General features: G+C 39.9%; 1 protein-coding gene across 2 annotated transcripts in view; it reads right to left on the bottom strand.

Annotated features, from left to right (window-relative positions):
* Positions 1-15,879, bottom strand: part of CHM (CHM Rab escort protein) — a 56,060-nt gene extending 40,181 nt beyond the window's left edge. The window contains exons 1-3 of one of the 2 annotated variants that reach the window (XM_048318742.1): positions 15,806-15,841; positions 9,695-9,770; positions 5,160-5,226 (exon numbers count right to left, since the gene is read on the bottom strand). In XM_048318742.1, coding sequence (XP_048174699.1) covers positions 5,160-5,226; positions 9,695-9,770; positions 15,806-15,826 — 164 coding nt within the window. In that variant the 5' untranslated portion in view covers positions 15,827-15,841. Of the gene's footprint in view, positions 1-5,159; positions 5,227-9,694; positions 9,771-15,805 lie in introns of both variants that reach the window. The other variant, XM_048318743.1, reaches the window with a different exon arrangement.
* Between the last annotated feature and the right edge of the window lie 2 nt (positions 15,880-15,881).

Raw genomic sequence — 15,881 nt, 5'->3', positions numbered from 1 at the left:
TTATTTACCATTTTTAAATCACAGAAAATTAGTAGTTCTGCTGTTAATCAAAGAAAACTTCTGCTCTTTCTTTTTAAAATTTCTCTACCAATATTTCTCTAAACATCAGTCGGATTAGTTGGCTTTTGTTGTCATGCATAGCACATCTTCAGTACTTAAGAACTCTTGAGAAGAAAAATAATAGAGCAATTACATTTTAAAAAGTCACCAGTTCTTGCAAAATAAAACAGTTATTTCAGGATTTAACTCCATTTTCTGGCACTGTGTACTGGCACTTCAGAAGCCTGAAGGATACCAGAAATACCCTCCTGAACAGATAGCTAATGTTATTTCATACAGTAAAAAAATAATATGTAGGGAGGAAGACAGGGTTTGCATTTTAAAGAATAATGTAAAGGCTGTTAAATCAATCTTATCATAACCTCCTCCACTCTTAAATTGTAGAGATCAGTGTGATAACAGTGAAAAGCTAAATTCAGGTTAGATTCTCCTGACTAGATTTACGATGGGATGCTTTTGACAGGGCTTATCTGCACTGACAAAGACTTCATTAAGAGTGTCAGCCCCGCTCCAGCACCAGAGGCTGCTGCTCTGGACCGTGGTGCTTACTTAGCATATGAAGGACAGATGTCTGCTGAGCAGTGCCTAATTGCTCCTGACTACAAACTGACCTAAAAAAGTCTTTCAGCTCCTTCAAGGCAATAGTGAAGAACATAAACAGGACATCTTTTGCAAAGACAACAAAATTCAGCATTCTCTGAATAAAGGTGGCTCCAGCACCGGATCGTGGTGTTCCAGGCCCCAAACTGGGGGGACTGGGCCCACACCCTGCAGTGTGCTGACTCTGAGAAGCAGAGCTCCATCTGCAGATGGTTTCCAACCAGGAATTCCAGTCCTCTGTAACAGGAATTCATCCTTACTTCGTGTGAAAGACATGGATGAGCTCCAAAAGTACTGCTGTTTGGTATCACATAGAACACAAAGCAATGAGGATTAAATCTATTAAATGCCCAGTTCTGTGAGATTTCAATCTGTAAAAGACACTGACAGTTGCATGTGATGATAACCTCCATCTTTGTTTTAGCTGTCAATGGTGAAGGGTAATTTTTTCATGTTTCTTCAGATTCCACTGAATAAAGAGTTAAATATCAACATACTATCAGTCACTTCTGGGATTTCCAAAAACCATGGCCACAAAGATTTATTTTTAAGGAAATGCGCTGCTCTGGTTACAAGTTTCTTGAATATGGAATACAATATATGGCTGTCAGAGCAAGCAATGCCACTAATCACAGAAATCCCAGAAAACACCTGCCTAAAATTAGGCGTAGGTTTCTTGAATCTACACCAACATAAGGTCATGCATATTTAGACTATTTAAAGTTAGAACTTTCATTAAGAGAAATGAATGTTATTTTCACAGAGTTACAAAAGTTTATTTGTGAGCTGTCAGACACTTTCATGTGAGCATTCCTCTGTTCATCAGCTGAATTTTCCTTTGAAATTATTTTTTTTACCCAGTGTTGAGGCAACCCAGTGTGTGCAACAAAGCACTGCATGACCCTGCTGTGGAGCTCCATCCATTCTGAGGAGGCGGTACTGCCCTTCTCCAAAGGAAAATGAACCACAGCTGTCCCTCCTTTCCTCTGCTGTCTGAGCATCCTTCCCAAGCTGTGTTATGCCACCTCAAATATTCATCTTCTCAAGTAGCAACTTCCAGATTTTTTTATCCTGGAATTTTAATTAGTTGCCCTGCACTACATGATGAATCAGGATTGCTTAATTTTCTCATCTGAAAACACTACAGAAAGAAGAAAGACCAGACATGATTACTGACATAATGAGCAAAGTTTATAGCAGAAGTCTTGAAGAGGAATTCTGAGAAGAGCTGACTAATGGTTTTACAATTAGGACTCCTTTGTAACCAAATATTTTTGTTATAATTGCCCTGAAGATGAACTGAGGAATTCCTTAAAGTAATGGTCAAGATCAAAGCCTAATTAAAGCTAAAATATTGTCCGAAAATCTCAAGGCCTAAGCTCCCCTCTTCTCTTGCTATATTAGCAAACTACAAAGATGGATATTCTCTCCCTTTTTTAGGGTTATAATTCAATAATCCCCTAATTAAGAACAGGAAGCATTTTGAAGGTATAACAGCAGAGGTGGAAAGTACTTTTTCTACCAAGTTAGAGCATAGATGTTTTCCTTCCTTACCATACATTATTTCCTAAATTATATTTGCTCAAAATTCCTCCTGTGTTACCTGGATTTTACCTGAATTACAACACTGGTCCTTTTCCTTCATATTTTTCAAATCTCTAATCTGCAGTTCAGAGCTAACAGAAGAACTGCTGAAGCCATTTTGCAAACTTTTGGAAATGTAGCTGAAGTACAATTTTACCTCTGCAGAAAGCTTGTCTCTTCTCCTACATTAGCTTTTTTTTCTTCAGGTACTAACACCATTTTCGAAATAATTGGCGAATTCCAATCCAGAACATTGAAATCACAAATTGTTTCTGACTGACTAACAATCTGAATCTGAACCAAGAGAATCTCTAATGTATTCTTTTGCAGACAGACTGCAATTTGAGAAACTGGACACTTCCGAAAGCAGAAGATTCACATTTAAAACGTGACTAAGAACAGCAAAAGCATTTGATGGCCTGTGCCTGCTCAGGAGCTGGCCCTTCCCAGGGCACAGCCTCCACAGTGACACTCAAAGCTGGTGCTGGCTGGACAGAAGCTGCTGATGCCTCACAATTTCCCCCATGAGCTGCCTTGATTTGTCTGTCCTGCATCTGATCTTCCAGAAAGAAGTCCTGACCCATCAGAGCAGCTGTCTTTTGCACAGGAAGTTACTGCCACATTGATTTTAAGGATCTGAACACAAATGACTTATGTTTCAAACCCATAAAGTTTCATGTGCTACCTATTAGTACACAGGCAAATGTATTAAAGATTCCCATTCTGGCACAGTGATGGTGTTTAGGAGCTTCCTGGCCTTCCAAGAGGAGGAGTTTAACTCAAACAGCTCCTGAGATCCTTCAGCCCAACAAAAGGGTGGGTGATGGTGGCAGTCACTTGTGCTACATCGCATTATATCCTGGGATATGGACATGACCAAAGGGAATTACCACGGCCCAGCTGAGACCACGTTTTACTCTCTACTATCTTTGCTGTGAGATTGTATCCTAAACCAAAGTAAACAGAAAAAGAACTTTTCAAAAAAGCTCAAAAGATACCAGAATGAAGAATTTTTTGCCTAGTTTTCCTTACTGAAATTAAATAACTTCTTTATTTTTCTTGCAAGAAATTGACCTGCTTTGAGAAGCAACTTTTTTGCTCTCTGGCTGCTGGACTTCCACAGCTCCCTCATTTCCCTCTTCCAGAAGAGGGCTGTATAAAGACACAGGGTCTATTACCACACATATTTTACAAGTTCTGAAAAAAAAAGTGAGGCAAATTGCCTAGTAGAAAGTGCAACAAACTACAAAAGCAGGGATCTTGGACTGGGGAGGTACAGGGAGAAGGCCCAGCACACTTTTGGATGCTCAAACAAAAGAATTTTGGACACAAGGAACACTCAAGGGCTCTACAGGCTAAGTATAGTCAAAAAATAAGAAAGATACCAGGTGTCAAGAAGCAAGACACGCCCAGCTTACTCTACTTCTCACAGAAGAGAAGTTAAAATTCTGCATCTTGACCCTCCTTTGCCTTTGAATTAAATTCTGTGTGGAGAGATAAATAAACCAATAAGGAAGGATGTAGACATTAAAACTGCAGCCTACAAATGCTGTATTCCAGATGCTGAAAATCAAATACAAAAGGTAGCTAAACATGCCTCACTCCTAACTGCCCCATCCTCAGTAACCAAACTGGTACATAACTACAGCATTAAAAGAGGCAAAGAAGCAAAGGACCAAAAGCAGAAACTTGGGCAAGTGGTTAGGAGAAGGTCCTTTGCATGTGCACAATTAGTAGAGGAAGCATATTCACTTCAAGTAATCCACTTTTAGTCTTCATCTACCTTTCTCCAGCAGCTTCAAATTTAAACTAAGTGCCAATCTCCACGTTTTAAATTGCAAATTACTTTTCTAAATCATTTAACAAATATCCTTGAAATTTCACATGTCAACAACTCATTAATATCTACAGTAAATGTAGCTCTCTGAGAAGAACCACAGATTTTATGTTTATTGAGACAGATAGCTGGCACAGAGAAATAGAGCTCCTTCAATTACTAGTTGGCAGAAGCTAACTTCAGTTTAAAATCAGTCTACAGCAATTTATGGCAACACTGCAGTGAAGTGACTATTTTGAATAAGATTAGCTACTGCTGATGGCAATGCTTGGACAGTGTTTATAAATCAAACTCAGAACTCAGTATTTTATAATAGGCCACTTCAAAACTATCTCCCATAATCACCTATGCAGTATATTATGATAAATGCAAACATGGCAGGAGATTAAAATTAATAAAATAAGGTACAGAAGGTAATGAGAGCAAGTAAACTGTAAACAAAGACTTTATGCATATATGTTTTTAATACCTGGTGCCTGACTTAACTCAGGCCTTTGTAGGGAACAACAGATTAATCAAAGTAGCACATCTAACACAGGTATTTCAGTAACCCCAAATCTCATTTTTGAACACTCTGAGAAAAATCTGAATTCATAATTCTGATTGTTAATGAACAGAAAAACATACGTTGTTAAAAGGTGATATTCATCATAGCTAAGAACAGGCATGGATAACAGAAATCAAAGTTCCAGTGACCAATACTATTACAGACTTTGATAGCCAATGAAAACATAAAACTGAAATAACACGAGTCATTGTCACCAAAGAGAACGGGATAATTACTGCCAGGAATGAGAATGAAGGGCACTAAACCTGCAGCCATTCCTGCCTGTAGCAAAGAAGGAGCCATCACAGCATCCTTACCACAGCACTGATGTTCCAAATTCCTGCGCTAGCTTCCAAAAACGGCCTACTCTATTGATGGAAATAACACCCCCAAAATAAGGCAGAGACAGAAGCATAACATAACTTGGTGCCAGATGAAGAGAGAAAAGTCCTGCAGCCCACAGTGACAGAGACACAGAAACCCTTCTAGTCAGTTTAGCTCTTAAAAAGGGAAATTACTGGAGTAACTTACGAATCCACATGAAGAACTCTCTGGCCACTTCTGGCACACGCTGCTGCAATAATGGACTCAGGCAAACCTGCAATGATACATGCAGTTTTTAGAACTTACCATGCTGTGACATATTAAAAATTGCAATAATGATGGAACTTGGTCAGAAGCAGGCAACTTAAACACAAGAAATTTTACAATGTGAGTCACTGAAATTTTTAACAGTCTCATGCTACTAAAGCAATGAACAATATTTTGTGCTCTTTAACATTTGGTGACCCTCCTGAATGCAACTTTTTTTTTTTTAGCAACTGTATGGCACATACCACTTGCAAACACTACTGAGTTAGAGCTTGGCACCAGTGTCTTCTCTCCACACGCTGCTATCATAACCAGATTGAGTAACTGCCAGCACAATGATACCCAAATCTTAGTGGGATGCTCTGTAACAACAATCCTGGTAATGTACACAGGTATTACCTGAAGGCATTTTTGTGTATTTCTGTTCACTTCAGAGACTGACATAAAGACTGTGATTGTCCTTAAGAGTGGTATCCCTATCAAAATCTCCCACGTTATGCAATTACACTCTACCAAATCAGTATGTTTTCACTATATTTAGAAAAAATATGTAGCACAAAAGCACACCAAAAGGCTGGTGATATCTCTACCAGCAATACATGCTTGGAATGGCACAGAATCCTGACTGGAGTTCAATAAATAAATAAATGAGGTTGTTCTGTAATGTCTGCTCCCACTCACCAGATTTCACATGCCCAGTTAGATGCCTTGGATTCTGGAGCAGGTTCAGAAAAGCAGGGCAGCTCACCAGCTAAGCAGCTCTGTGGTACTAACTTCTCTGAAATCTCATTTTAAATGATCTGTTGGCTCTTTAAGCAAGTAATTCAGGAACAGCAATTAAAATTCGAGGGACTGGTATTAGGAGACACTTGGGCCATGTATTCAATTAAGGGATGAGATTAAAGAAAGTGAAAGGAGTGTTTGGCTGATCTGATTTACAGCAGCACCAGAAGCAGCTGCACTGGTACAACTGCAGAGACAGAACTGGAAGGGGAAAAAGCAGCTGTGGAAGGGCACAATCTACTCTGGCTCACTTCATGACAAACACAATCTCCAGCAGAATTCCAGGCCTGCGCTGTCTATTCCTTACAGGCAACAGTGCCTTCACCAACAAATAAAACCTTGCATTTTAGAAAACACCCCTTGGGAGCTGGGTACACCAGACCACAGTTTCACCAACTCTTTAAACTAGCAAAGGCCAACACAATCATCAAAATAAAGAGGTGCAACCTCTGCCCTTATCTTCTGCCACTCCTGACCTCCTTCCAAACCAAATAAATGGTCGGTTTTTGGGACAGCAGTTCCATGGTGATGTCCAAAAGTACAAATATTTGTATCAAAACACAGAAAGAGGTTTAAGACAGGCATGACATATCTTCCAGGAAAATAGCTACAACTTCCCTGCAAATTTTCTGGTTTTAATGACCACTTTTTTGATGGATTTAAAAAACAAAATCTTTTTCTGAATTGATCAAGCAGAAAAATGAAAATAGTTTTGCATTGCTGACCTTCGACAGCAAGTGAAAGTTTAACACAGAATTAACCTCCAGGGGTAGAAGGAGGGATGAAGAGCTGCAGCAGTTCTTCGGACATTTGTTTCACAGCCTAGAAAGGCCAAAAGTCTTTCGAGTTGAATTTTTGAAAGCAAGACCTCAAAACACAGACCGTTGGGACCACGGAGACAAGGAGAAAATACGTAAGTGCAGCACACACTTCAGGACTGACATAAGATCCTGGCTGTACACAGTCATTATGTGAAAGCTCCACACTCAGCTGTCCCCCCGTGTTTATATATATGGTTCATTTCGCTCCCTCTATAAACTATCTGGAATAGAATCTACAACTACTCTTTGTTTGGAGTTCCCAAAAAAGCTTTTCTTTCCCTCACTGGGGCACAGACAGTATTACTCTAGAAATGGAATTGAGAAACTTGTTTCTCCTTCCTTATTGATAAAAGCCACTGAGAAAGTGTTGTAAAACATCACCAGTGCTGCCTGGCTGACCTGGGCCGAGTTATAGCTACCAGGGCATAACTGATTGCTTTAAGCTTGATCCAATTGATACTGTGTTGGAGGTCTGTTCTTCCATTAACCTTGGATGAAATTGTTCCCTGAATTAGCTTCCTTGCTTTTGAAAGCTGGCATCAATTTTCCTCACCAACCCTGTGCTTCTAAGACATAGTGGCCCCCCACATACCCACTGGTAAGAGTGGGAGTGTGGCCGGAAGGCGAAGCCTGTGCATCTCAGCTTCTGGAGAGGCCCTGGACAACCTGATGGAGCAGGACACCCTTTGTTCTTGGGTGACAATACCTCAGGAAACCTAAGAAATAAGACTGTCCCATGGCACCCGTTTCTGAATTCTCTTCTCCAAGAGAAACGAGGGCACAAGGAAAAGAGGTGGCTTTGTCAAATGGGAGTTACTCCTACATGTGACCTTGCACTGCATGGTGATTACTGAACTAAAGCCTTTTCCAAGAAAGAGGGTTCTGGACAATTACAATATAGTTACAAACTGTCCTTCTTTATCTAGGAAAAAACTAACTTGGAAAAGCCTGCTTACAGAAATGGCAATTTATGAAATGGTAACATGGAAAGCTGAACTGTCTCCTACAGGATGCTCAGACAGTTGTGCAAAATAGGTCCCCTTCAGATGATTCAGTAACAGAGAAATATGTATTTTTAGAACCTGTTCCTATATGGAAACAGCTTTCTGTTCTGAACTTTGATTTGGCAAAAACCTTAAGATGGATTATATTCAGATTTTGAAATGTGTTTGGATCTTCACTACAGAGCAGACTCTGGATTCTAAAGTTTCCCCTATCCCTAATGAGTAGATAAACCTGAATATCTCTAGGCTGTTTTCCTCATGAAGGATCACTCTAACACTTCTTGCCACTCATCCCTCTTGGGGATCACTCAGCTGCTGGTTTAAAGGATTAAGGACATGTATCACTCCTGATGTTTAATGTCTTTGAACAGACAGTTGAGTAATGACCTGGATCCAGTAACGTCAATCACCAAGAACACCAAGATTGAAAAAAAATTCTACATCTCCTTTTAGATTACCGTTAAAAAATTCTAAGCCTGTACTACCCAACTCAGCAATCGAATTACCGAATCATCGTTACCCTCTAGTACAACTAATAGTAACCAATGTTTTCCTACTAAGTTATTACACATACTAGTTATTATGAAAGACAGCTCCCACTTTATTGTATCTGAAATATCTGAAAAGGGCTACTGCAAAAGAACATTTTCTCAAGTAAGGTTTCAAATCCAAACAGTTTTTAGATTTGCAACGGTATTAGCAGGAAATAATAAGCTGAACAGGAATTGCATGATCCAACCACAAGAAAGCAGCAACAGATCCAGACTTCAGTGTGTTACACATAAACATCTGGCAGCATAAAAGAGATTTATGTGGAAGAATTAGGAATCCATACAAATTCTTGTATCTATTTACTGTGCTGACTCAGAAGTTCTTTGTATTTGAGGCAGAAACAATTCAGAAATAGCAGCGCTTGTTACCAAGAAATACGAACATTTTCTGTGTTTCCTGGCCCTTTCATATCCCCCTCTTAGAACACTTACATGTGAAATATTTGTATTACGTTAAATTGTCCTGCACCTCATTTCTCCTTCCAGGAAAAACAAGGACAAAGAGTTTTCCTTCATGAAAGACTGGTTAGTACAAGCTGGAATCTCTACTATCATTCCTTAAAGCCATTGCCTTCTTTCTCCACTTACTAACTCTCCATTTATCAAACGCAGTATTAAATCAGCCTCTCTGGCCTTCTCAAGAAAACATTAAAGTTTCAGTGAGGTACGACATTCCATCTGCACACAGATATAAAAATAAGTACAAAATTAGCAATTTTACTCATTAGTGATCTCTGGATTGCTAACACGTTCTTCCAGGTAGAATTTCATAGGTGGTACTTGCCACCCACCCATCCAGCAGGCAATGCATTCACTGCCTCACTGCAACACTTTGCAAAGTCAAAGTGAACTAACTCATGACTCTTTCTAGTGTTGCTCCAGGAACAATGCTGACTGCACACTCGTCCTTCTGCTTGGTTCCCCATTGGAAAGAAACAAAGTGGCAAGCAGACTAAATTTTAACACTAATTAGGCTCTATTAAACTAACTAACATGGTGGCATGGCCACTTCAGCACTCAGTAGAAACTGAGGGTTGTACCAACTTTTCTGTACAACGCCCTGGAAAGTGCTGAGAGACTGAAGGGCTGCCGCAGAACCAAGTGCAGACAGAACAAGAGTACCCAGCAGGCAGGCAGCAAACACTGGGTTCAGGACAGTCCTGTGGGGAACAACACCATTTATCTGTACAGCCCCCTCTGACAGCACTCGCTCTCACTGCCACTGGCTGAGCACTGTCTCCATCCCAGCCTTCCTGGATACATAACAGGCAGATTAAGCTCAATAAATCTTACAGAGGTGGCTGCTGCAAGCTGACCTTGAAGCCTGCATCTGGTTGTTTCCAGTAACCTCTGACCAAGATCATCTCCATTACATGAATTTTTGGAGCTTCCCTATGAAACAAAATCAGGCATACTCTCATTCTCAAGAATAGCGTTTTAGAAGTAAAAAATAAATAGAGAATTAGCTGCACATTATTTAGTTATCAAAAAACCAATTCTATTTTTAGTTTCAATACAACAAAAAGTTTGAGATAACTGCTACGGTGGAAAACTTTTTTCTTCAGTTTTAAAAGCCAATTAATTTCTAAAGTCTTACAACATAATGAAAAGTTATAATTCACCTCTGTGTGATCAAAAATTAATTTTAGGATTACACATTGTGTCTCCTGCTTAGCAGCTGTTACTTGCTGCTCTAGTGCTGCACCGCCTCTTGCAGTGACTTGAAAAGGATGCAGTCACTGCCTCGAGCAATTTCTAAACTAAACAGCTTCATATCTGTGGGAGCATCTTGGTTCCTGAGCTGTTCACTGCAAACTGTTTTGCAGTCATCCAGATGATAAGTTTTTACTGAATTACACAAGATTCATCTTGAAAAGGCTTAAATGTTTAATTTGCTTCACTCTATCTACTAAATAAATCACAAGTGGCTTTTTCATAATATAAAATGTTGAAGGGAAATATATTAAAAATGTTGGAACATAGACAATTTCAAAACAATCTTCTGGAGTCAGACAGTTGACCAGCTGCAATAAATTTTGTTTGCATCTGAACTTCTAAGTAGAGAAGAGCAGCTGACTCTGGAGGAGCTCACTACCAAATACTCATGGTGTGTTTTTGGTATATTTGAAACTTTAAAAGCATTTCATAATTTAATTGCAAATTAAAATACTTCTTGTATATAATATTTTAAGTTAAAGATGATTAAAATGGATTCATTTTAATATATGCCCATATTGCAGAGCAGTATCAGAACGTACTTCGGCATTACAGAGCATGGCATAGAAATGCCAATCCACTAAAAAAAGTAAGAATATGTAACTGGTCAAGAAAGAAGTCACAAGTTAAAAGTTTCTTCTCCTACACTGTAATTGCATATATTTATCTGTGTCTCATCAGAGAAACCTGGCAATGAAGACCATGGAATCTCACAGTTGGTGTAAATCAACATTATTTGGAAAAGGAACACAAGCACTTAGGCTTGAAATAAAAATTTAACTTCTTACTAAAAGTTATACACCAAGCAGTGTTCTCTGAAAAGTGTTCTCCAGCACATGCTACAGCTGAGTCTAATCTTTGGTTTAAAGCGATAGCAGCAGATAAAGCAAATCACATGCAGTAAAAGATCTGTACAGCCAGACACACATTCCGTTTTATTTTCACTTGAGTCTGCTAATATTTTCATTCCTTTTCTGCTTCCCCATGCGAAGAGACCTTGCACTCCTTGCTCCTCATACATTTTTAAACATTTCACGAAAGGATATTTAGGAAGTTTCTTCTCTTGCACTAGCAGTTCCAGGTAGATCTGTGGGTACCACCAGGATCTCTCACAGGGTGCTCTGGCACAGCCCAGAGAGCAGCTCCTGCAGGAGGGCTGAACCCCCAGCTCTGTGGCTGTTCTCCAGCCAGTGGAACCACATTTCCTACTGAGATACACAAACCTGGCGTTTCAACTGTTCCTCATTCAGAGAAGAATCTAAAAGTACCTTGCTAAGCCTTTTTCTAAAGGAGTTTTTCACCTTGATATGCAGATGACCTACTCTGTATTTTTCACAGTAGGGTCACAGGAGTCCTACAGGCTCTGATTTTGTAAGATCAGCAATATAATCTGGAAAACCTGCAGAACACAAACGGGCTGAGAAGGACAGCAAAGGGTTCACAGAACAATGAGTTTGCTCACAAGAGCAGTCAGGGACATTGCACAGTATCTGGGAAAGAACACTGTCTGAGGTACCAGTGGGAGCCTAAACCTCCCAGGCAGCTATCACAGCACCTCTGCTACACCCCAAAATCCAGACTGGAAGCTAGGCCAGGACACAACCCCTCAATTTTAGTCAGGTTAAAAAAAATCAGTAAACAAGATAAAGGTACATTTACATTTGGAGAATACAGAAAAAATGAAAGGGGGACACACACACAGGACACAGGACAGGACTGGGAGTCAGTGTTCATTTTGTTTGACATTCACATGGACAGGCAATGACTTATTTACAAATGATTATAAAAACGTGGGTCTATTTCCTCCTTCCAGACATCAACACTACAAGTCAGTGCCACTGTGTTAGTCCACAATGGCCACTGACGTCAAAAAATATCCATCTTCAGCTGGTTTTCCATTGAGCTTTCATCAACTCTAAACAGCTGCTGATATAAACTGAAGACTGTGCAGTTATATAAGGTAATGTAATCAAAATATCAGCCCAAAAGATGTATTAGAAAACATTTTTGGCACAGTCTAAAAATATCCTGCAACAATAAAACCATTAGGAGTTATTATTCTTTTTTAAATCAATCTTCAGTGTAAACTTTAAAATTCACATCTGTAATATTTGGGTTAGTTTGTCAAGGTATAGTTTTAAAATTGTGTTAGTATTTGGAAGTGATTTTTCCTAACACACTACACTTACATAAGATAAACATAAAGTACTTACACCACTCCCAGCATATCGAACAATAAATAATAGATTCTCCTGACAGGACTTTGATGACCTGGCAAAGCCCGAGTGCTTTCAGCCAAAATCATATGAAACCATAAATCACTCTTCATTTTATAGAATATTTCAAAATGGATTCCTGCTTTCTACCTTGAAAGTCATTTCATGTGTTATTTATAACCACTGAAAAGCAGAATGGAAAGAAAATTGCATAGAACTAGAATATTTACTGTGACTGCTTTTATAAAGAATAACTCCTTTTTAGAAAAAAATTAGAATTACTGGCAGACAAACTTGTGACTACAACACCTTTTAAAGAGCCATATCCTTTACAACTTTCCCAGCAGCTAACGCAGGTCTTGGGGAGTGTCAGAGACAACAAGTCAAGACTCAACACTATCCAGTTAACTGAAGAAATTCCAAGGTAAACATGACCCTGCACCTGTATCCACACCACTTTGCACAGCCACAAAGTTGCAAATCTTGGCACTTACAAGGGTTTCTGCCCTAAACTCAACACTGCCGAATATTTTGCCTATGAATTTTCCTATTTGACAACTGCCTGAAGACAAAAGCTCTGCCGCTGACTCCCAGTTCTGAGTCTCGCTCTCAAAGACTCCTGTTTTTTGGACTATTTACCAAAGAACTCCTCATGGGCCCTCTGGCTATCACTGCACCACATTTAATGCCTGCACTCATTTAAAAATGACCCCACAAAAGCTTATCAATAAGGAACTCCCTTAAATGAATAACTAAAGCCCACCTTGAATTCCTTGGGCAAGCACTGGCAACAGCCCTCCAAACCCAGATCCTACAGGCTTTTAGAGCAATAAAAATCACCACAGATCACTTCACAGAGAAGAGACCTTCCCAAATAACAGACCTGCTCTGATGACTGATTTCTTTAGTATTATGGATGTAAATTCCATGGTAGCAGTGAAACTGTAGCTGCTGTACTCACCAGGATGAGTATTTTTGTACCCACATCCATCTTGCTCTAAACTTGCTCATGCAAGAAAATGTCTGAATTAAGGAAAAGGAATTTCTTCAAAAAGAGAATTTCCTTTTCCCATAGCACTATTGATGAAGTAACTGAACCTAGACATTAACTGAAGCACTGATGACTAAAATTTAGTTGAGGCTGCATTTGCGTTAAGCTTAATACAGGGAAACAGTTAAATGAACCTGAAACAAAAACAAATCCAAATCTTATGTTATAAATCAATCTAATTACTAAATTTAATAGATGCACAAGTTATAAAACCAGGAAAAGACCACACATACAGAAATTAATGCAATTACTACTATGCATTAAAAGTATCACTTAACACAAACATTCTAGTTACTACAATTAGATATTCATAGGTATGCTCAGCACTGCTTACACCATTAGAAACTAGAGGGTTGAAAACTAGGCTAAAATATTCCCTCAGGAATCAATTTCCAAAGGGAAGAGAGATGAAAGTTCTACTCCAAACAATCTTCCATAATGGGAAATTTAATACAGATTAAAAAACCCTCAGTCAGTCACCAGTGTTAATCACCACTTATGAATGTTCTTAGTAAAAAGGAATGCAAAGAAAAGACAAAATAATTCCTGAAGTGCAGAATTCTGAGAATCCTGGAATTAGTTATAGCAGTGCTCTCTACAGGTGGGCAAAAAGGCATCCTGGAATTCAAATCAACACTGCCAAATGCAGCGATATTTCAGAGAACTTAGCTCAGAGAATTTCCCTCCTGCAGCATCAAAGCTGTAATCTCACACCTCGCTCCAAAGCAGGGAAGATTGGGTTTGATGGCTGCACACGACCTGCTCTCTATGGCACAGGCAGTTCTTGTTCCCTTAGTGGCTAGAATAGCTAAATAGCTTAACATTCATATCATTTTCATAAACCTCTGAGTTTCTGCATTGGCTGCATGAACACTATTTACCCCATGGCAGTAAAGAATGGATCATCCCCAAAAACCACAGAAGTTACACAATGTTTAATATTTCACCCTTACAGTTTGATATTTCAGCTGTTCATTATTAACCAACCTTCTACACACTCAAAATGTTCTCAAATCAGAGCACATAAGAAAATGTCAGATTCATTACTACATACCATTCCACAGAACAGGGTTAAGACACAGAAGGGATCTCTTAATCTGCTCAAGAACTTAAATTTTGCATTTTTAGCAGAGTTTTGGTCCACAACGGGAGCAGCATGGTTTCATAATTACTTGAAAACTCCAGATATAAATCAGAAATCTTTTAAGCAATTATACAAACACTGTATGGTGATTGGTTTTTTTCTGCTGAACACTGAAATCATCAATTTCATTAAGAAACTCATTCATTCTATTCCAAATTGCTAAAAACCTTAAATCCCACGGACGCAGTTTGACAGATTAGCGAACTCCAAAACCAGTTACTAATTTCACATGGAAAACAGTAACATTTACAAGCGTCTTCCCATTTGTGCTCCAAACAACACCCTGAGCTCTTTACAAAGGCGAATAAAATCTGACTGTAAGTTTAGGACCTATAAACAGTGATGCATTTTAAGACCAGACCTCAATGCTGAACTTAAGGTGTGGGGCTCACCAAGACCAATCTGAACCAGGTCACTGTCACCGGGTTCTACAAACAGAAATCTATTTCAGTACTTCAAGATTATTTTGATACACAAACAGCAAGAATCTTAGTTCTGAAGCAGTATTTAAAATTTTCTGTTGGAATTACATTGTGGTAAGTTACAGTGAGACACTCCAGGTCTCCATCATTATTCACCTGAACAGGATGAACTTGTACAGGATAGAGAAAGTGCAGAAGATTAGAATTAAGTGTCTGGTATATGCAATCATTCACAAACAGAGAAATGTGCTTTAATGAGAAAGACTCAAAAAGTTTTGTGTTACTTATAAGCAGGCATAAAGATTAGAAAAACGACCTTGAAGATTTAAAACCAGCTGTATTACAGGATATGATAGAAAATGTATTTATCAGCCTATAGCACATATACTGCAACGGGACAGAAGTTCAGCTCTTCAGAGCTATTTTACGTGCACAAAAACAAACCTCACCAGCAGGATGGTATTTCGGGAATAAGAACTGGCAAGGGAGTAGTCAGGCAAGGCGTTCTGAGGCACCAAAGGAGCCCCGGATCTCAGGTGTGGGGGCAGTCACAGGGCCGGGGATCCTGGCAAAACCCTCCCAGGGCTAGCTCCACACGGCCCTCCCCGACAACTCCATTTCTAAGCAAATCTGGCTATTTAAATGTGAGCAGCAGCCCTACAGCGGGCTGCGAGTGGCCGGGACGGGATGTCCCCGCCGGTGTCACGGAGACGTCCCCGCAAATGTCCCCGCAGATACCTCAGCAGCCACTCGCACACCCTGCCCACCCTCCCCAGACACCGCTGACGCCCCTCAGCCGGGCGGCCCCCCGCCGCCCCTTCGAGCTTCGGGCCCTGCCAGGGCCCGGCGCTGCCCCCCGCGCCCAGCCCGCCCCGTACCGGTGCCCACCACCACCACATCGAACTCTGTGGGCAGGTTGTCCGCCATCTTGGGAGGCGCCGTCACGCGCGCGCC

The sequence above is a fragment of the Corvus hawaiiensis genome, chromosome 14 (genome assembly GCF_020740725.1).
Source record: "Corvus hawaiiensis isolate bCorHaw1 chromosome 14, bCorHaw1.pri.cur, whole genome shotgun sequence".
NCBI lineage: Eukaryota > Metazoa > Chordata > Aves > Passeriformes > Corvidae > Corvus > Corvus hawaiiensis.
The sequence above is the reverse complement of the archived record's forward strand: the minus strand, read 5'-3'. Positions and strand labels throughout refer to the sequence as shown.